General features: G+C 35.6%; 1 protein-coding gene across 9 annotated transcripts; it reads left to right on the top strand.

The window, feature by feature from the left end:
• LOC105443054 lies at positions 1-23,701 on the top strand. Of its 9 annotated transcripts, XR_004065197.1 has the most exons (10): positions 114-210; positions 2,578-2,609; positions 4,016-4,624; positions 9,244-9,342; positions 9,885-10,004; positions 12,229-12,293; positions 19,620-19,930; positions 20,246-21,021; positions 21,338-21,626; positions 21,944-23,701. XR_004065197.1 is itself a non-coding variant. In XM_030991685.1 (9 exons), exons 5-6 carry the CDS (start codon positions 9,932-9,934, stop codon positions 19,676-19,678), a joined length of 2,421 nt encoding a protein of 806 aa, XP_030847545.1. In that variant the 5' UTR covers positions 1-210; positions 2,578-2,609; positions 4,016-4,624; positions 9,244-9,342; positions 9,885-9,931; the 3' UTR covers positions 19,679-19,930; positions 20,246-21,021; positions 21,338-21,626; positions 21,944-23,701. The 9 variants fall into 9 exon arrangements, 5 of the variants coding, with proteins under 5 accessions (XP_030847545.1, XP_030847547.1, XP_030847549.1 ...); XM_030991685.1 differs by having other exon boundaries at positions 1-210; positions 9,885-12,293; XM_030991687.1 differs by having other exon boundaries at positions 1-210; positions 9,885-12,315.
• The last annotated feature ends 55 nt before the right edge of the window (positions 23,702-23,756 follow it).

Genomic DNA, 23,756 nt, shown 5'->3' with positions numbered 1-23,756 from the left:
CCTTATAACACGCAAAATCATGCATTTCGTGAGAAATTATATGCGCGAGAAATATACTGGGCGAATTGTCTGTAGGGCGAATTTAATCTGACCAAGATTTTGGCCGATTCGAATTGCATGCACACTCATGATCATGGTCATATGAGTTGCTGAGTACTGCTAGCTGTTTAGACTAGTTGTGTTGTTGTGCTGATTGCTAGCTTAGTTTTGGTAAGAATTCGGTTGTTGCTATTGTATTCAGAGATTTTGCGTTATCGCATAAGTGTGTGAGTGTATTTAAACTTTTAAAGGCATTGACTTTGATTATAATAATGTTTGCAGTTTTACAAATCAAGTCTGAGATGCGATACATCTTACGTACTATAGACCTACATAGGGTCTGCGTGTTATCATATCAGCTCAGTGAGTGCGTGTGATTGTGATTGAATTTTGAAGCCCTACGAAAAACGAAAAGGAAGTGTTTCAAACTGACTTTGAGTGACCGGTTTTACCATACTCATTTCTCCCAATAGACTGTAGAGTGTAGACCTAGTCTAGATCTAGACCTGTTTCTAGATCTAGATCTAAGTCAGTGTTATAAATTAAAAACCATAAGTCGGTAGGGATCTAGGGCCTACTACTACTAGATCTAGATACTAATATATCTGACTATAGCTTATAGGCCTAGATCATAGATCTAGACTAGACTCTAGACCTAGATCTAGATCTAGTCTAGATCTATTAATTTCTAATTCCAATCATGAATATCTTGATAGTTGATAATTAGACAGGTCACAGCTGACAGGCGATCGGCTTGTAAAAGTCATGGGATAATATTTATCCCCTCGCCAAAGTCAAAGAAGGAGGGGATCTAGACCCCTGTATTATGCTGCTCGCTGTCGAAGCCCTTCCTTCTGTGTGCCTTAAGTACAAATCTGGTTTAAAATCAATAACTTTAGAGTAATGTTTGACGGATTTTAATGAAATTTGATATGAAGGTAAATGGTATAAAAACACCGCATAAGTTCAATTTCAGAGTATGTAGGTCAAAGGGCATAGCTCATTAAATATGCGAATCTGGTTTCTGTTCGATAACTTTAGTAATATTTGATGGATTTTCATGAAATTCGATATGAGGGTACAGGGTATAAAAACGAGGCATAAGTTCAATTTCCGAGTATGTAGGTCAAAGGTCATGGCTCATTAAATATGCGAATCTGGTTTCCGATTGATAACTTTAGTAATGTTTGACAGATTTTAATCAAATTTGATATGAAGGTACATGCTATCAAAATACAGCATAAGTTCAGTTTCGGAGTATGTAGGTCAAAGGTCATAGTTCATTAAATGTGCAAATCTGGTTTCTATTCGATAACTTTAGTAATGTTTGACGGATTTTAATGAAATTTGATAGGAAGGTACATGCTATCAAAATACAGCATAAGTTCAGTTTCGGAGTATGTAGGTCAAAGGTCATAGCTCATTAAATATGCGAATCTGGTTTCTGTTTGATAACTTTAGTATTATTTGATGGATTTTCATGAAATTCGATATGAAGGTACATAGTATAAAAACACAGCATGAGTTCAATTTCCGAGTATGTAGGTCAAAGGTCATGGCTCATTAAATATGCGAATCTGGTTTCCGATCGATAACTTTAGTAATGTTTGACAGATTTTAATCAAATTTGATATGAAGGTACATGCTATCAAAATACAGCATAAGTTTAGTTTCGGAGTATGTAGGTCAAAGGTCATAGTTCATTAAATGTGCAAATCTGGTTTCTATTCGATAACTTTAGTAATGTTTGACGGATTTTAATGAAATTTGATAGGAAGGTACATGCTATCAAAATACAGCATAAGTTCAGTTTCGGAGTATGTAGGTCAAAGGTCATAGCTCATTAAATATGCGAATCTGGTTTCTGTTTGATAACTTTAGTATTATTTGATGGATTTTCATGAAATTCGATATGAAGGTACATAGTATAAAAACACAGCATAAGTTCAATTTCCGAGTATGTAGGTCAAAGGTCATAGCTCATTAAATATGCGAATCTGGTTTCCAATCGATAACTTTAGTAATGTTTGACAGATTTTAATCAAATTTGATATGAAGGTACATGGCATCAAAACACGGCCTAAGTTTGATTTCCCAGTATGTAGGTCAAAGGTCATAGCTCATTAAATATGTGAATCTGGTTTCTGTTTGATAACTTTAGTATTATTTGATGGATTTTCATGAAATTCGATATGAAGGTACATGGTATAAAAACACAGCATAAGTTTAATTTCGGAGTATGTAGGTCAAAGGTCATAGCTCATTAAATATGCGAATCTGGTTTCTGATATCGATAACTTTAGTAATGTTTGACGGATTTTAATCAAATTTGATATGAAAGTACATGGCATCAAAACATGGCCTTGGTTTGATTTCCCAGTATGTACCCTGCAAGGGGATGCTATGCTTTGCGTTGACTTGTTTTATTTATGTCATTTAGCATTATGAATGAGGGCTCATTATTTGTATTTATTGTAATATATTGATATTGGTATTTTATTAAATGTAATTTTTTGTTTTGTTTTGTTTGTATTTTAGGTTACTGAGAGTTGAAGAGAGAGTTGCAGAAAGTAAGTTGATATGCTTAGAAAGGCTGAAGTCAAGTAGTTTTTAAATTAAAGCTATGATGGAATGAAACAGATCTGCATAATTGGGAACAATTGAATGCAGAATACGAAAGCTATGGCTTTAAGAAATTTTCTATATAACTTTTTGACACTACCAAGTTACTTTTAATTATGTCAGTAAAGGTATAGACCAGTTTTGGAAAAGCCCCCCTCTCAAAAAATGAAATGGTACCTTTTTTTAACAATCATGTGAAAGAATATGTTTTGACTAATACCTGATGATACAAATTTTGATACTAATTGATATATTTGGTAAATTATTATATCTATCCGGAGTGGATAGATATCGCGCATGTGTCGCATAGTCCCATATACATCTTTCTGTGTACAGTGCTTGTAACTTTACCATGACTGGGTCAAATTTCTCATCATTTTGATGATCCAGAACCTTTCAGTACACACCAATACTTACCGTATATGCTAGATGATCAACCTTTTGTGATCGATTTCACAACGTTTTTTTCGCAATGCAATCGCATGACCAAAACTGGTCTTGAATGAGGGCTCACTATTTGTATTTATTTTTGTAATATATTCATATTGGTTTTTTATAAAATGCAATTGTTTTTTTCTTTTCTTTTTTTATTTCTAGTGCTTTTAATCAACAAATGTCAGTTTGATTAAAGAAATGACCCACACCAGACGGTTATTTCTGTCTATGACTCTCTATGTTTTGCTGGAGTGTGGGGTGGAGGGGGGGGGGGGGGGGGGGAGTCACAGGTTGAACATTGGCACATAGAGAGGTCAAAAGTCATTTGAGGTCAAGCGTTAAAGTTTACCTGCAACCTCAGCTACACTACAAACACAAACACATTTTACCTTCACACATGTAAAATATCAATGCAATAATTTTACTCGTATCAAAGGGGGAGGGAGTAGATGCAGTGGAAGCAGGTGAAAGGCAGTAGCATATCATGTAATACCCCTTCTCAAAGTTTATGGGATGTTGCATTCTATGGCAGATATTTCAAAATCAGCTTGCGATAGGCCCTACAATTCTTATAGATGGCAATGGACATTGCGATATTCTAGTTATTTTCACAAGTGGGCGAGACACAACATCGCTAATGCCTTGTTTAAACTGAAAAGTCATCCACAAAGTAGATGAGGTTTAGACAGTGGTCAGTTAAAAATTTATGTTGTGCCACCACCCATGATAATGTCATTACAGAAATGGTACAATTTGAAACAGGAAAAGAGCTTAAAATGAAAATGCATTGAAGTACTGTACCTAAACAAAATATTGATATTAACATTATTTCTGAACTGTTGGTTCTTACAAAAGTTATTGATTTCGGTCTAAGTTGCAGTTTGGGATGTAATGTGGAGTTTGAATCTTTCCATTTCAGATTTGATAGATCTACTCTTACTGTTGGACAGTTACTGAGAGAGAAGCAAGGAGGCAGAGGTAAATTCAGCTCTTACTGTTGGACAGTTAGTGAGAGGGAAGCAGGGAGGAAGAGGTGAATAGAGCTCTTATTGTTGAACATTTACTGAGAGAGAAGCAAGGAGGCAGAGGTGAATAGAGCTCTTACTCTTGGACAGTTATTTAGAGAGAAGCAAGGAGGCAGAGGTAAATAGAGTTGTTACTGTTGGACAGTTATTGAGAGACGAGCAAGGAGGAAGAGGTGAATAGAGCTCTTGCTGTTGGACAGTTACTGACACAGAAGCAAGGAGGCAGAGGTGAATAGAACTCTTACTGTTGGACAGTTAATGAGAGAGAAGCAAGGAGGCAGAGGTAAATAGAACTCTTATTGTTGGACAGTTACTGACACAGAAGCAAGGAGGCAGAGGTAAATAGAACTCTTACTGTTGGACAGTTAATGAGAGAGAAGCAAGGAGGCAGAGGTAAATAGAGTTGTTACTGTTGGACAGTTATTGAGAGACAAGCAAGGAGGAAGAGGTGAATAGAGCTGTTACTGTTGGACAGTTACTGAGACAGAAGCAAGGAGGCAGAGGTGAATAGAGCTCTTACTGTTGGACAGTTACTGACACAGAAGCAAGGAGGCAGAGGTGAATAGAACTCTTACTGTTGGACAGTTAATGAGAGAGAAGCAAGGAGGCAACAACTCAACAACCCATGTGTTGTGATGCCAGGCAATGAGAAAAATTGTGTAATCAGGTTGCTCAGGCGCAGGCGCGTGTATCGTCTCGAGTGACGATCATCAGAGATATATATTGCTAGAGTGGTGTGGACTCTATCTCTATGGTCGCAGTTCAAGTAACAGCGATGTGTTACATGTAGATACCTACACCAACATGATATCTAGTACATCGTTAATGTGCATAATAATTTTAATGTGGATACATGCTAAAATAAGGTTGGTAATAAGTCACTCTATTAAAAGCTGGAGATAATTTTAATGAAAAACAAACAATGCATATATATATTTTTTTCTTAAAAGTATTCTTTCATTACAAATATATGTGAAACTGTTATACAAAGTGGCATTATTAATGTATGTCCCATTTTTTTCCTACTCATTGTTTTATGTAACTCTAGGTAGCCAACTGTGGAGTGATCAAGCTACAGATCTATCTACAGTGGACTCTCATTATAAAGAGCACTGATATATCCATTAGAGTAAGGTAATTTTTGTGGTTTCAGATTGTAATTTTACTTTGTATTTTATTATTTTTGTAACCCTGATATACCTTGGTTTCATTATAATGAGCATAATCCTCTGGTCCCAAGGACTAGCATAGGCGTATGTTCTTGTATAGGACTGTATTTAGTGCTTTGGGAGACCAGGGCCCCATCTTACAAAGAATTGCAATCAATCTCAAAATGGCAATTGCCAATCAAGATCATCATAGCATGCACATATTGGTCAACAACATAGCCACTATCAACCAATCAGAATCGTTGTTTGAAACTTTCAATCAATCGCAACTCTTTTTAAGACAGGGCCCAGGTCGTAGCATTATAGTAATCTAAAGAAGGGGAAGTGAACAAAAAAAGTTTAAAAATCACATACAGCTTTCCATCAACCACTTTGAAGATTAATGGGATTAATGACATACACTACAAAAATCACTGCCCTCATACAGGTATCATAAAACAAAATTAATCGGAGAAGAGATACCAGTCATGAAATAATAAGTATTGGTATGAGGATGCTACAAAATGTTATACAATTCAACATAGTCAGAAGTAAAATCACACCAAAAAAATAAAATGAATAAAAAGCATTGGTAACTTAAGCATTGATAAAGTTAATTATCGTGCATAAATCAAAAAGAAAACGAACAGACTACCAGCAGCAAAGTAGGGTTTAAGATTTATGTAGTAATAAATAAAAATAATAATAACCATATAAGCATTTTCTTTTTCAAAAATATTCTTTCATTACAAATGGCATATATGTGAACCTGTTATACAAAGTGGCATTATTAAATGTATGTCCCATTTTTTTCCTACTCGTTGTTTTATGTTACTCTAGGTACCCAACTGTGAAGTGATCAAGCTACAGATCTATCTACAGTGGACTCTCATTATAAAGAGCACTGATATAACAAGGTTCTATTATAACAAGGTAATTTTTATGGCTCCAGATTGTAATTTTCTTCTGTATTTTATTATTTTTGTAACCCTGATAAACGAGGTTCATTATAACGAGCATAATCCTCTGGTCCCAAGGACCTTGTTATCACTTACCATCTAGGCATTTAACAAAACTCCCTGTAAAGTTGAGAAGTATGTAGAAAAGGCATTGACTGGTATCCCTGTTATGAGAACAGGGTTTTAAATTGTTTAAAATGGCTTTGAGCTTTACAATCTTTTTTCTTTTTCTCCCTGTTCAAGCAATAGTGATGACAGTAGGAAGCTTTTGATGCACTTTGTAGGAAAACCAGAATTGCAGGGTGTTGTAAAATGGAAGGGGGGTGGAGGTAGGGGTCTCAACATGTAAATGAGCATGTTATTTTATAGGAATCGTGTATAGTGTCCCAAAATAACGAATTTATGTACATTTTGTGGATAAAAATGATTAATATCTGTATATATGTATTGTAGCATAATCTTACCTCACAAACGTTAAAATTTTTGCCTTCTGAAAGATGGATGATGCTCCTTTTCATTTTAACAAACCTTTTAATATTTACCCCCTCTCCTTACAGGTGTCTGGCTGTCACTTATGTGTTTGTGTTTGTCTCCTGGAAATTTGATCTTTTCAGGAAAAGTAATTGTTTTATGTTGACATCTTTTCATTGTATACATTTGAACCAAAGAACCTTCATCTCACCTCTTTTCCTAATCTCAGAAGAGATCCTGCTCTCAGAAGAGAGTGTCCCACACTCAAGAAGGGTGTGCGTCTTTATCCATTTCATCACATTTCACCCACGGGAGACCGTGGTAGAGTTGTATAAAGAATCCACAGAAAAAAAATCCGAAAAAGAAAAGAAATATCTGAAAAAGAAAACAGGAACCAGGTGAGACTCCTGGATATATAATCAATAACAGGAACCAGGTGAAACTCCTGGATATATAATCAATAACAGGAAGCAGGTGAAACTCCTGGATATATAAGCAATAACAGGAACCAGGTGAGACTCCTGGATATATAAGCAATAACAGGAACCAGGTGAAACTCCTGGATAAATAAGCAATAACAGGAACCAGGTGAGACTCCTGGATAAATAAGCAATAACAGGGACAGTGTGTTAGAAAAACAAACAGGCTTGATAGGAATAAATACAATTTATCAAATTACAGTTTTGAGAAATAAAAGGCAAGTTTGCAAAAAGTGGGAAACAAACTTGGGATATTTATAGTTGTAGGGATACAATAAAGTGTGTTTGCTTACAAAGAACTTTGGGTGAGCGTATTGGAAATTCATTAACCAGTGATAAGATTAATTAATCAGAAGAAAAGCAGGATATTTGATCGTTTACAGATTTTTTTCAAAAGGAAGTAAGCGTGGTAAAATTGAAAAAGGAGTGGGGAAAATTGAAGAAAGAAAAGAAGGTATTTGATTACAGAGGTTTTTAAGTTTTTTTTTAAGTTTTGAGTTAGAAAAAAAAAAGGAAGTGACTGATAAATTATACATACTGAAGTCAAGTGTGGAGAATTGAAGAGAATTAAGTGCAGAGATACAAGTGGGCTTGAGTAGTTGCAGAGAGGGTATTTGATCATTCACAGATTTTGTTAAAAAAATCCCTGATAAATTACAAAAAGATTGAGGAAAATTGAAGTAAGAGGAAACGTAAATACAAGTGAGCTTAGGTGGTTGGAAAGAAAATATTTGATTAGAGAGTTTTTAGAATAAAAAGACCGGAACTTGGTAAATTACATATTCGTGAGGAAAATTAAAGCCAGAGAACAAGATTGAGAAATAAAGTGGGCTTAAGAACTTTGATAGAGGATATTTGATGACACTTTTTTTTTTAATTTAAGAAAGAGGTAAGCTTGATTAATTACAAAAGCGTGAGAAAAGTTGAAGTAAGAGAATAAAGTCCAGAACTTACAGAGTTTAGAGAAAAGGAGGTGTCTTTGATAAGTTGAACATATTAAAAAAAAGAAAAAAAGGGTGAGGAAAATTGAAGAGAATAAGGTTCAGAAATACAAGTGGGCTTGAGAAGTTGCAGAGAAGGTATTTTATCATTTACAGAGTTTTGGAGAAAAGAAGGGAGCGTGATAAATAAAAAGAATAAGGAAATTATTAAAGAGATCAAGGTAGAAAAATACAAGTGGGCTTGAGTGGTTGGAAAGAAAATATTTGATCACAGATTTTCTTTTCTTTTTTTTAAAGTGAGCTTGATAAATAACAAAAGTAGAAAAATTGAAGTAAGAGAACAAGGTTTAGGAAAAACATATAAGCTTAAGTAGTTTCATAGAGAGTAGGAAACGTGTTAATATAACTAATATTCAAGTAATTAACTAAAGTTTGTTGATAAAGAAGAGAGTTGAAGGAAATTTTGACAAGATATTCAGTGTTTGTATTAAGTGACTTTCATTACAAGGAAAATAACATTATAATAAACCCTTAAGTGTGAAAAGGGGATAAACAATTTTGCATCGAGAGTGACAGAGTCCACTTGCGAGTCTGCTTCATTGACAAACAGATTTTAAAAATTGTCAGGGAACTAAAAGTTTTTAATAAAGTATTGCACTTTGAAGAGATATATTGCAGAATAGATACAAAGATTCGTACGTGAAATCTTTAAAAGTATTACCTTCTTGTACATCCAAAACACATCAAGGCATTTATTTGAATATTACTAATTAGACTGTAAACTTTTAATATTGTGCATTTATGCCTATTGCGATAAAGAGATTGAAAATGGCTGCCACTCAATTCAGCTCTATTGTTCATGAGATTCTAAGCATGCTTTCCAGTTACACATCGATGATCAACACAGATGTTGATGAATGTTATTGCATGGATAAGATCAATAAAAGTGACAACTATGTAACATGCGAGTCTTGTACCAACCATTTCCATGTGACATGTGAGGAATACTTGAACAATGACAAACTTGCTGACCAGAGATTGATTTGGATTTGCTCATGCTGTGGTCATAGCAATATTGGCGATCGAATATTTGACAAAGTATGTATTCCATCTCATTATAACAGATATGAGCCTCTCATGTCAGCAGATGATGATGATGACAATGACGATGAGAACATGGAGATCTTCAAACAGACAAGACGAGTAAGGACATCAAAGAAGAGGTATGTTAAAGTAAAAAGGAGCACGCTGTTTGCAGAGCCATGTAGCAGATATGAAAATGGTGTAACAGACAATCTGTCTCATTTCATAGATCAAAACTTGCTCAATGAAGAAGTTGACGATAAGTGGGTGAAAGTGAAATGCAAGAGAGCAAAACTGATGGCAAGAAAAAGAGAAGAAAGATTGCATTCAAATTCAAAAGAAGAAAATGAACAGGACAAAAGGCAGAAAAGATCAATTCATGGTGTATTGTTGGAACCAGGTGTTACCTACATTGGCAAAGCATTCAAGACATTTTATGGGAGTCGTAAGAGAAAAAACACAGTACACAAAAAAGAGTGGAATGTGAAGCAGAAAATGAAAAATGAAGAAGAAGATGTCAGTGTGCAATCCTATGCAGAAAATCTATTGAGCATTTATGCTTGCAGTGTGCAATCTCTACATTCTATGAAGGTTTACAATGAAGCCTGTGAAGAAATGGAAAGAATGCAAAATCAATCATACGCTGACGTAACTGCTAGTTTGTCTCCATTGTCAAAACCAGATTCTGATCAACGCTCTAACCAAAGAACTTGCAACATTCTGGAAAAGATGCAGGATTTGAGACGATACAGAGTCTACGCAGGAGGTAAAAGAGGAAGAGGTCGAAAAAGGAACATGAAAGGTCAGTCTTCCAAAGCCGGGAAAAAAGGCACTGATGGAAATCACTCTTGTGATAAATCAGAGATTAGATTTGACAAAGATGAAGGAATAGAATTAGCAGTAAAGAATGAGAAGCTGGATACAAAGAAATCTATGAATGCAAGTGACCAAGGACTTGATACAAATACATGTAAAAATGATGAACACTCAGACCAGCATATTTGCAATATGAAAGACAACAAAGGTTCAGATGGAGTTGTGCAGGACGATTCAAAGAATAATCTGTTGAAATCAAATTTTGATGAAAATAGGGAAATTGAAACGGACGATGATAGTGGCAGTGATGTTCATATACCAGTGAAACGTTCGTGTGCAAGAAATTGTATAGAATCTGATAGTGATACAGACACAAGTCCTGGATGTGATTTATTCGATAGAAGTGTTTTACCAGAACGCAATATGCCTTTGAATGTTTGTGATAGACCAAAAGATATGCCCAGAAATGAACCAGTAGACAATGTCTGTGAATCGGTATTGGAAAATGATGATATGATGAAAAATGATATTTCATATGTTTCAGATGAAGAAGATGCAGTGTTTGACAATGACCTGAAGAATAGAAGCTTTGATACAGTAAAAGATGGTACAGACAATGATACTGATATGTCATTTAATGATCATGCTCATTCAAGGAATCCTTTAGAATCTTCTTCAGATTCAAATATCAAAGATGAAGACATTGAAAAGGCAATAGATGCTAATATGTACACATGTACTGATGAAACAGAAACAGAAGTTGAATTTGTAGCAGATCTTGGATTACGTGATAGACCAGATAAAGATTTCAAATTTGTACCCCTCCAGAATAATGACAAACAGAACATTTGTTCAAAACTGAATATCAGATATATAGGCAAAGGCTGTGATTCAAGGTTAGATAGAAATAGCTGTATTGGAGTTCCTTTACAGAGTAAAGAAATTACTGGTGATGGCAATTGTTTCTTTCGTGCAATTTCCTATGTAATTTCTGGAACTGAGCGTAATCATGCAATTTTAAGAAATGCCACTGTGAAACATTTATTGCAAACCAAGGACATGTTTAGTAATACATTGAGGCAAGAATATAGAACAGTCAGAGAATATGTTTTGAAACGTAGAATAAAGGAAGACGGAACGTGGGCTACAGACACTGAAATTAGCGCTTTAGCAAATTTAATCAATACTGATATTTATTCATACAATGACCAAGTACCATGTTGGCAATTGTTCTCTGCAAAGAAACCTGGAAGAATAAATATTGTAACATCTGATAAGGGAATTTATATACTGTACACAGGAAATGTTCATTTTAATGTTGTTGAATCTGTAGATTTTGTCAATTTCAATTCATTAGAACAGACAAGAACAACTAAAGAAGATAGAACGTCAAAGAGAACTTTGCTATGTCCATCAATTCAGGCTGATGTTAAAGTAAAGCATGTGTTCAAGAAGTGTAGATCCAAGTGTCAGATAGAGGAAGAAATTGATGAAGTAGTGGATAAGTCTCCTGAAACATTTCAATACCATGTTGATCCAAAGGGAAACAAACGTAGGCTCACGTTGGAAACTGGTACGATAAATCACGATGAGAGAAAAGGTACTGCAAATCTTTTTGACATGACATATGAACAGTGTGCAAGTAATCAGTCTGAATCAGTCGTTCACAACGAACGTAACACCAAGGATGAAACCCTTAAAAGTGATCACAAAGACAAATGCACGAGAGTCGATACACAAATAACGCTTGTTGCCCAAGGGACATTCAATCAAGGTGATACAAGATTTGGTGACTTAAGTGGAAAGCAGTGTGTTACCAATTCACTATCTGCACTGTTGTATAGCAAGGTAAAAAATGCCAATGATTGGAAAAGTACAGATCTAGACAGGATTTTGAATAACGGTAATGAATTATACTGTTACATACGGCGATCCACTTCACTTGACAACCAGTACTTATTGATATCTGATCTATACGAATATTTGGATGCGTACAATGAATTGTTTAACATAGTATGCCGTGAACCAGTCACTGGATTGTTAGATGGAGATGAATTGATATTGGCCCAGTCTCTTTCAATGACATTGAAGCAAGCACTTGAAAAAGAACTCTGTACTGATTCTGATGCATGTTTTGTGACATTTGCTAGAAGTACTTTCATTGTATTATCTGGTCAAGATGGTTTTTTTATATTTGATTCACATTCCAGAAGCAGTCGAGGTTTCCTGATTTGTAACGGACACAGTGTTGTACTTCGTACTCAAAGCTGGCAAGGTGTGTACAAGCATTGCATGAGGTTAGCAAAATCAATGGGATGCCCCCTTCACACCGAATATGAAGTAACTAGTGTATGTGCTAAAGCAACTTCCGGTAAGAATGAAACCTTGAAAGGCTATCCACAGTTACAGGATTTTGTTTGTAATCCAATTCCTTCGTCAAATACGCACAGTGAAAGTCAGTCTGGAAGCTCTGGATGTTCCATACATTGTGAAAGCTTTGATGAAGTTCAAAGATTGGATGAGAGTGTTTCCCCACAAACCATGATTGATAGCCCAAATTTATTTCACTACTCTGAAAAAGCAAACGAAGCAATCATTCATGATGTACATTATAACGGTCAGGAATTGAAACTGAAGAGTGTGACAATTACCTTAACGAAACTAAAAGAACCACAGCTGAATAATAGTTGTCTTCTGAAAAGAAATGACTCTATCAAGACAGAATATGTAAATGAACAAAATGGAGACTCAAAAAATTGTACCAAGTGTGAAAATGACTCGAATAAATTGAATCTAGCAGACAAAGTTCAGAAGTCCAACTCAACTTTAAGTAAAAAACGAAAATTGAGTAACATTGAAAATGATGCAAAAGTCGATGTTGACCTTGGTAATGAAGTTCGAAAAACTAAATTGGGGAAAAGAAAAGAGGATGATGTGAAAAAAACAAGTAGAAATTTATGTGCAAATATCAAGCAAGGAAAGACTACTGAAACAAAAAAAATTGCAAATGCTGACAATTCCGGGAAGAAACGTAAAAGAAAAACTTATAATCAAAAAAGGAATGACAATAAAGAGCGACAGAGAGAAAGACGAGCTGTGACAAAGGCAATAGACAGAAATAGTAAGAAAAAAAAGCAAGTTCTCAATGCAAACATACGTAAAATGAAGAGATCAATTATGGAGAGGGATAAATATCATCATGATGTAATCTGGAAAATGACCAAAAAAAATCAAGTAAAACAAAAATACTGGGAAGAGAAAGACAATGATTCATCATGCAATTCAAAGAAGGCAAGTTATAACAAACAAAGACAGAACAGAAAGTACAAACAAGATCCAAGTTTTAGGAAAAAACAGGTCACTTCTATGAAAGACAAATATCACTCTGATAAACAGTATAAACAAAAAACTCTTAATTTGAATAAACAGAAATATAGGACAAATGAACAGTTCAAAGAAAATTTAAAAACCACCATGCGAAATAAAATAAAGCATATGTACCATAACAACAAGAATTTTAAACAAAAGCAAAAATCTACAATGAAAATGAGCATGAGAAAGAGATACTTGAAGGATATGCATTTTAAACAACAAAAAAAGGCTGCTATGAGAAAGAGATACCAGAAGGATATGCATTTTAAACAAAAGCAAAAGGCTTCTATGAAAATGAGCATGATAAAGAGATACCAGAAGGATATGCATTTTAAACAACAAAAAAAGGCTGCTATGAGAAAGAGATACCAGAAGGATATGCATTTTAAACAAAAGCAAAAGGCTTCTATGAAAATGAGCATGAGAAAGAGATACCAGAAGGATATGCATTTTAAACAAAAGCAAAAGACTGCTATGAAAATAAGCATGAGAAAGAGGTACTTAAAGGATATGCATTTCAAACAAAAACACAAGACAGCTATGAAATCCCTGTCCCAAACTAGATACACAAATAAGACACTAAGGGAAAAGATACTGATGAGGTTAAATATTAAATATAAAAAAATAGAAAAATATAGACAAAAAGTAATGAAACAGAATCTTAAAAGAGCTCTAGTTAATAAATTCAAAATGTCCGAGTTTGATAATGTACTGCAGGAGTTTAGGAAGATTATTTCTCATGGTCCAGAATTTGTTTGCTGTGTTTGCTTTAAACTTCTCTTTGAGAACCAAGTAATAAAATGTATGAAGACCAATTATAAACTTCAGACATGTATAAGTGAAAAATATTTGCATGTTTGCAATTCAGAATGCAGATCAGAATGTCAAATACGCCAGTCAGCCAGATCATCACTGTGGATATGCCACACTTGTCACAGAAAGTTGCGGTCTGGAAAAGTACCTGGAGAAGCAAACATAAATAATTTACAATTACATCAAGTCCCAGAAGAACTTGCCAACTTAAACACTCTAGAACAGCATTTGATTGCACTACATATCCCTTTTATGAAGTTAATGGCTTTGCCCAAAGGTGGTCAAAATGGTGTTCATGGCCCAGTTGTTTGTGTCCCTTCAAACACTTTTGAAACAGTAGATATGTTGCCAAGACCACAGACTGAAGATCAATTGATCCGTGTTAAGCTGAAAAGAAAATTGTCTTACAAAGGTTGTTATGAGTACAGATTTGTAGATAAATCTAACTTGCTTAATGCTCTGCAGTATTTAAAAGCAAATAATAAGTGGTATTTTGATGTTACAGTAAATGATAAATGGGAAAACTCACTTGAACGAAATGAAAAAGATAATGAAAAGGAAGAAGCAGTGGAAATCGGTGGTAAAGCTCGTTTAGCCAAATATTGGAAGGAAATGGAAGAACAAATTGATTACATTTTGTCCAAAGACAAAAATGCTAATGAAAACATGCAAGACAACAGTAAAGTACCCAAAAAAATAGATGACAATGACACTGAAGACGATATGGAAGAACGATTACGCGGTATTCAGTTAGACTCGTGTCTCCAGCCAGTAGATATTGGACAGGAAATATTAGATCAGTATTTTGAAGACATAATATGTTGTGCTCCTTGTGAAGGAAGAAGCCCTGTATCAATTCTACAAGATGAAAGCAATGAGGCCAAATGTTTCCCAGTATTATTTCCTAAAGGTCAACCAACATTCCATGATAGAAGAGATGAAAAAATAACATTGGGACGTTATCTGCACAACCGATTGATGCACGTGGACAACAGATTTGCTCAGAATACAGATTACATCTTTTATGCACAATATATTTATGAAATTCAACAGGTTATATCACAAGTTTCTATCGCATTAAGGCAAAGTCCAAACAAAAAAGATGATTCGTCTTCAATAACTGCCTCAGATTTGAAAGATGCAGAGAAAGTTAAAAAAATACTAAAATCAGACAAGGGCTATAAATTTTTAAAGCAAATTCGTGGAACACCTCCATTCTGGCAAAAGACACAAAAAGATGTTCTCGCAATGGTAAGACAGCTTGGAAAGCCCACATGGTTTGCTTCTTTTTCATCTGCCGATATGAGATGGCCAGAATTAATGAATACATTGCTTAGACAAAAAGGAGACACCAGGGAATCGAGTGAATTAGACTATACAGAAAAATGTAATCTTTTAAGATCAAATCCAGTAACAGTTGCCAGAATGTTTGATAAAAGATTTCACACTTTTATGAAGAAAGTTATTTTATCTCCCGCTGCACCGATTGGTAAAGTAGTTGATTCATTTTGGAGAGTAGAGTATCAAGCTCGTGGTTCTCCTCACATTCATGCCTTGTTCTGGGTTCAAAATGCTCCACAGTTAGGTATCGATAATGATGATGATGTCGTACAATTCGTAGATAAATACATTTGTTGCCAGAAACCAGATGAAAAGGAAGATCAAGAACTACATGAAATAGTAAGCAAGGTCCAACAACACAGTAAGAAACATTCTAAATCTTGCACAAAAACAGGGAAGGCGTGTAGATTTAATTTCCCGAGACCACCATCTGGAAAAACATTCATTGTAACACCCGTTGAAGAGATTCCAGCTAAAGATTGTGGGAAAGTGCAAAATAAAGGAAATGACAATGATCAAGTTAAAGCTTCTGAAAAGACTAAAGATGATGCAGAGAAATTGTTGAATTCAGTTAAAGATGCATTATCCAATGGAATCGAGTACAACAGTGTAAACCATCTCTTTGAAAAGCTTGGCATTACACAAAATCAATTTGAGAATGCACATAATGAATTAGCATCACAACAAAGTATAATCATCAAAAGAGAAATACAAGATGTATGGGTAAATCAGTTTAATCCAAGTCTACTAAGAAGCTGGAATGCCAACATGGATTTGCAGTTCGTAACAAATGTATTTGCATGCGTGGCTTATATTGTATCCTACATGTCAAAAGCTGAACGAGAAATCGGATTGCTATTGAGTCATACACTATCAGAAATGAAAGAGGGAAATGATAACGCAAAGGAAAGCATGAAAAAACTTGGCCAGGTGTACATGCAAAATCGTGAAGTGTCTGCTCAAGAAAGCGTCTATCGTGTTTGCAGTCTCAGATTGAAAGAATGTTCTAGGAAAGTGGAATTTATTCCTGTTGGACCCAACCCTGTCAGAATGAGTTTACCATTAAGCGTTATAAAAAGCAGACCAGATAACGATAATGATGATGATGAGAATGTTTGGATGCCTAGCAAGCTTGACAGATACAAAGCTCGACCTAGAAACACAGAATTCAGTGATATGTGTCTTGCAACATTTTGTTCTCAGTACAGAATCTTAACTGCATCCCAAACGCCAAGTACAAGAAGTAAAAATGTCTTTAAATTAGATAACGATCTGGGGTATATTCAGAAGCGTACTCGTACGGAAGATGCAGTTGTAAGGTATCCCCGATTTTCACCCATCATCTCACCAGAAAAATATTATTTGAGCATTTTGCAACTCTTTCTGCCATATTTTGAAGATGGACAATTAAAGCCCCCAACATTTGAAACACATGAAGAGTTCTACGAGACAGGTTCTGTGAAAATATGTGGACGTGAATTGGAGAAAGTCTGGTCAATTGTCTGTACTAACCGAAAGAAGTTTGAAATGAATGCCGATGCAATTGATCATGCACAGGAGCATCTTGACAAATTTGGTCCATACGAAGATGCATGGGGTCTTTTATGTCCGGAAAAGGAAGTAGAGCGACTTGAACATCCCAAAGAAAATGTAGATGTCGAAGATTGTGATGGAGATCTTGATATCCCTGATTTAAAGAATGAAGCGAAAAAAGATGACTATAGCATCGAACTACGTTCTGTAAAAATTTCCAAACAAGATGGACATTCTTTGATGAGGTCTTTGAATGAGAAGCAACAGAGTGTTTTTTACAAAATACGACAGTGGTGTTTAGATAGAGTAAATGGAAAATCGGTCGAACCGTTTCATATGTTTCTAACTGGAGGTGCTGGCACTGGAAAGAGTCATTTGATCAAATGTCTTTACTATGAAGCAACACGTATACTAGCCCGAATGTTGCCACATCCTGATGATGTTTCAGTATTGAAAATGGCTCCAACCGGAGTAGCTGCATACAATATCAATGGCCATACTATACATAGTATTCTTTCTATTCCAATCAATGCACAAGTACTGTATCAACCGCTGAGTGATGAGAAAATAAGTGTCCTTCGAAATAAGCTGGCTGAATTGCAAATTTTAATCATAGATGAAGTATCAATGGTAGATCAAAAGTTAATGTATTACATTCACGGCCGCCTACGACAAATAAAACAATCACGCGATCAAACTGCTTTTGCTGGTGTTTCAGTTATTGCTGTGGGAGACATGTATCAGTTACCTCCAGTCTTAGGAACTCCTTTATATAAAGACACACTCAATGGTGCATTGTGGAATGCTAATTTCAAGAAAGTAGAACTTGAAGACATTATGAGACAAAAAGACGATACCCAATTCGCTCTTCTCTTAAATAGATTACGTGTAAAACAAGGGGAAGAGATTCTCTGTGATGAAGACCTAGCAATGCTCAAGTCCTGTGAGACTGGTGAAGAATGTGAAAATGCTCTGCATATCTATGCATGTAACAAGGAAGTAGATGCTTGGAACAAGAAATTATTGCATACAAAATGTGGAGATGTGATATGCGTAAAAGCACAAGACATGGACAAAGATGTTAAAAAGGGAAATCAAATACGGGAAAAACCTTATACAAAGATGAAAACCCAGTTGCCTTCTTATCTGTGGATTGCAGTTAATGCTAGAGTGATGTTGCTCAAGAACATTGATGTTAGTAAAGGCCTGACAAATGGATGTTTTGGAAATGTAACAGAAATAATAACGGATCATACAAATTTGAATCCAGTTTGCATCAAAGTTAATTTTGAGAAGGCCGATGTGGGTATTCATTCAATCGAAATGTCTCAAGAATCCATTGGTAAGAAATATGTGAGAAAACAATTTCCACTTAAGCTTGCTTATGCTTGCACAATTCATAAAGTACAAGGTTCAACATTAGACAAAGCTGTTGTATCATTAAAAAGTGTATTTCAATCTGGACAGGCATATGTTGGGCTTAGTCGCGTTACTTCGTTATCTGGACTTGTGATAGAACATTTCGATCCTAAACGTATATATTGTAATCCAGAAATTAAAGAACGCATTGAGATTATGAAGCCGTTTATTAAGAATGAAACTTCAGAAGATATCCACGATTATAACTTTTCTTTGGTAATGCAAAATGTACAAGGATTAAAACAGCATTTTATCGATTTCAAATCCCAGTGCCAATTTGTGAATGTAGATTTTATTTGCTTGACCGAAACATGGATTAATGATAATGATCTCTGTGACGTTGTTTTAGATAACTTTCGATTTTATCATCAGCCACGACATCTTTCATACTGTAATTCTGGAGTTGGAAATGTACTCAAAGAACAATCGCATGGAGGTGTTGGAATGTATATCAAGAATACATATTCAAGTAGATTAGACATATCTGTCGACAATTTAGAGTTTATCGCAATTCTTGTCACCAAACCAGTTTCTGTTGTGATTTCAGTTGTTTATCGACCTCCATCATATAGTATCAAATCATTCTGTGAATCATTAGACAATTTGCTAAATGCATTACACAAAAGAAGCATTAGGTGTATTGTGATGGGAGATTTTAATGAGGATTTGTTTAAAGGTTCTTCACAGGTAAACAAGCTGATGTGTAATAAAGGTTACAAACAGCATGTTGTAAATGCTACTACTGAGAAGGGAACAATGATAGATCATGTGTACAGCAAAGGACTAGATTTATTGGAAACAGAGGTCATCCCTACATATTATAGTTACCACGAAGCTGTTAAGATTGCTTTTTGATATTTATTGTAAAGGCCAAATAAAAAAATAAAACATGTTTAGCGTCCTGTTTTTTCGAAAAAAAGGAAGGAGGCCCTTTACACCTGGAGTAATTTGGCAATTCTATGACATAACTTTTTGCTTTGAAATGTTACATTGGGGTTGCATAGACAGAATACTTTTTATGTCAAATGCGTTCATTAATAAGGTTAACACTTTTAAAAAAGAAACATTTAGTACTGTTTATATTCCTAATCTTCAAATGATTTTTTTTATTTCACTTCTTCAGATAACTTCTTCAATAGACTGCAAAGCGCAACGTTGCAAAGCTCACTTCTACAACCCTAGTCACCAATGACAGTGCACCACCATATTCCTTTGCTCACCAGTTGAAACAAACTACCGCCCTCGAGTCAGAAGGCTGTCCTCATCGTCCAACACACAACGGTAACATCACCCCAGGACTTCAGCCCTCCGGTGATACCTGGTTCAGCGAAGACTAGGCCTTGGGGAGTGTTTACGGCTCTGTCACCAAAACAGCATTGTGGCAGAAGTATGCAACACCAGCATATACATGTAATGTATCGGGACCTTTACAGGGTAAGGAAAGATTGCCAAACTAAAATGTTTGAAAAAGCCTAACTCTACTGTACAGAGTTATTTCAAGCTCCTCCTGATAGATGGCTGACCTCGGCCACTACACTATTGATTCCCACAAAATTGGCACACCTGGAGTAAATTGGCAATTCTATGACATATCTTTTTGCTTTGAAAATGTTACATTGGGGTTGCATAGACAGAATACTTTTTAGGTCAAATGTGTTCATTAATAATGTTAACACTTTTAAAAAAGAAACATTTAGTACTGTTTATATTCCTAATCTTTAAATGATTTTTTTAATTTTACTTCTTCAGATAACTTCTTCAGATGACTGCAAAGCGCAACGTTGCAAAGCTCATTTCTACAACCCTAGTCACCAATGACAGTGCACTACCATATCCCTTTGCTCACCAGTTGAAACAAACTACCGCCCTCGAGTTAGCCTATCCGATATGCGTCAGGCTTTACAAGTAATCTAATCGCGTTTATATGGAGAGTAACATTGGCACGGTCAGCCCGAGCGCCTATCATCACTGGTACACGCGAAAAGTTTTATTTTCTTTTATGTACCTTGTTTTGTTCGTAGAAAATCTACGAACCCCCTGCAAGGCTCTTTCATGAATATTTGTGTGGCAAGGACAAAAATAGGCCAATGAGCGATGAGGAACGCGGAGATGATATTTGATTGGTTGAATCAAAGTGATCGGTCACCAAATAAGGCTAGTCTTATGAATCATGCATGAGAATACGCTCGTCACACATACGATACACATATATGAATAATGATGAGTTGACCAGTGATGATAGGCGCTCGGGCTAACGCCCGCGCCGATGTCAGTCTCCCAAACGCGATTAGTACACTTGCCATTTTGCCTGACGCCTATCGGATAGGCTACCCTCGAGTCAGAAGGCTGTCTTCATCGTCCAACACACAGCGGTAACATCACCCCAGGACTTCAGCCCTCCGGTGATACCTGGTTCAGCGAAGACTAGGCCTTGGGGAGTGTTTACGGCTCTGTCACCAAAACAGCATTGTGGCAGAAGTATGCAACACCAGCATATACATGTAATGTATCGGGACCTTCACAGGGTAAGGAAAGATTGCCAAACTAAAATGTTTGAAAAAGCCTAACCCTACTGTACAGAGTTATTTCAAGCTCCTCCTGATAGATGGCTGACCTCGGCCACTACACTGTTGATTCCCACAAAATTGGCACACCTGGAGTAAATTGGCAATTCTATGACATATCTTTTTGCTTTGAAAATGTTACATTGGGGTTGCATAGACAGAATACTTTTTAGGTCAAATGCTTTCATTAATAATGTTAACACTTTTAAAAAAGAAACATTTAGTACTGTTTATATTCCTAATCTTCAAATGATTTTTTTTAAATTCACTTCTTCAGTTAACTTCTTCAGATGACTGCAAAGCGCAACATTGCAAAGCTAACTTCTACAACCCTAGTCACCAATGACAGTGCACCACCATATCCCTTTGCTCACCAGTTCAAACAAACTACCGCCCTCGAGTCAGAAGGCTGTCCTCATCGTCCAACACACAGCGGTAACATCACCCCAGGACTTCAGCCCTCCGGTGATACCTGGTTCAGCAAAGACTAGGCCTTTGGGGGGTGTTTACGGCTCTGTCATCATAACAACATTGTGGCAGAAGTATGGAACACCAGCATATACAGGGTAAGGAAAGATTGCCAAACTAAAATGTTTGTAAAAGCCTAACCCTACTGTACTGAGTTATTTCAAGCTCCTCCGGATAGATGGTTGACCTCGGCCACTACACTGTTAGATTCCCACAAAATTGGCACACCTGGAGTAAATTGGCAATTCTATGACATATCTTTTTGCTTTGAAAATGTTACATTGGGGTTGCATAGACAGATCACTTTTTATGTCAAATGCGTTCATTAATAAGTTTAACACTTTTAAGAAAGAAAAATTCAGTACTGTTCATATTCCTAATCTTTAAATGATTTTTTAAAATTTCACTTCTTCAGATAACTTCTTCAGATGACGGCAAAGCGCAACGTTGCAAAGCTCACTTCTACAACCCTAGTCACCAATGACAGTGCACCACCATATCCCTTTGCTCACCAGTTCAAACAAACTACCGCCCTCGAGTCAGAAGGCTGTCCTCATCGTCCAACACACAACGGTAACATCACCCCAGGACTTCAGCCCTCCGGTGATACCTCGTTCAGCGAAGACTAGGCCTTGGGGAGTGTTTACGGCTCTGTCATAACAGCATTGTGGCAGAAGTAGCCTCGATCTCGACCAAGACATTTTGAATGCCACTCTGTATGGCTCGGCATACTTTTTTTTTTTTATTCATACTAACGTGTGTTCATGTCCATTTTTCCACCTCTGACTTACAGTTATTTTCTGATACCATGTTTCTGTGTGATTTTAGTCTTATTTTTACTGGTATGACAATGTAAACATATACTTTTGTTCCACACAAGATATTTTGGGATTTTGTGTGCACTTCCATGTAACTACATGTATTTTTATACCATAGTTTTTGTTTCTGATTGTTCAATTCCTTTTACGCTCTCATTCCTTTATAGTTGTATCTTATTTGAGACAGAGGAAGAGATAGGGTGAATAGTAGAGAGAGAGAGAGAGAGGGGGGGGGGGGGATGCAGAAACAAAGCGCCATTCATGATGTATTTTATTACATTTGTGTTTTAACTTTGCACATACATTGCAAGATTTTGGGAATTTAACACGTTTATTTTTCTGTAAGTTTGTAAATCCTTGTATTCACACAGTGTTTTGAGTGATATATTGTAAAGATAGATCTTATGCATGCTCCTTGGGGAAAAGAAGTTATACATGCATGTCACTTATCTTATCTTGGCATTACCATAATTCTTATATTGGTTGATGTTGCTGATATATGAAACAGAATCTGATGGATATCATTGATAACAGTTACTGTTTGTCTTCTTTTTAACATCAGGATAACAGATCTTATTAGTACAGCGAAAGACAATGCACTGTAATTTGTTATATTGTCATATATTACACGATTATGATTTTCAATGGCACATGTTTGTACACTACAATTTTATGTCTTTAGAGGTCACATATCCAGTTTGTTTCGTGAATAGTCAATATTGGATTATGATTATAATGTCAGTTTGTTTGCAACATTTACCCCATATATAGTGGTACCTTACGATCAACTGTCAATATCTACTGCATTCACTATACATAGCAGTGTCTTGCTTGCTGTAACAAAGAGGTATATAGGGCTGTTAGGGATTATCCATAATGTACATTGTTTTTTAGTTTTATTGTTATTGTGTTTATCTGAACTTATATCTCACTTGCTATGTAGGGGGCCTTTCATATAATCAGTAGGTATCTTGTTTATGTACCTGTTTTATATATGTATTCCATTTCTGTTAAATATATATACATGTTAAAATACCCTTTTCAGAGATTTCTACAATGCTGCTCTTTTCAGTATGTGCTTTTATTTTAGTATATCAAATTTAATTGGATATGCTGTTTTTAAAATCTATTTCTTTTAAAATGTGTTTGAAGATGATAGGTGATTACCATTTGTAATATTGCATTGCGGTTCTTTTTTAGATCGCCAAGGAAATAGCGTGATGTTAAGTTTGTGCAGAATGTCATTTACATGCATGTAGATAGGTCTATGCAATTTAGCTTTGACTTTGGTTTGATAAGCTTTGTTTAGTGCTTTGAACATGATTTTAACAATGAATAGACCTGTTTACTAATGTTCTTCATTTCATGTTTCTCTCTATAGTACATGGTAGGGGTGAAATAAGAATACAA

The sequence above is a fragment of the Strongylocentrotus purpuratus genome, unplaced genomic scaffold (assembly GCF_000002235.5).
Source record: "Strongylocentrotus purpuratus isolate Spur 01 unplaced genomic scaffold, Spur_5.0 spur5_scaffold_2, whole genome shotgun sequence".
Lineage (NCBI taxonomy): Eukaryota > Metazoa > Echinodermata > Echinoidea > Camarodonta > Strongylocentrotidae > Strongylocentrotus > Strongylocentrotus purpuratus.
This window is presented reverse-complemented; position numbering and strand designations above follow the sequence as displayed.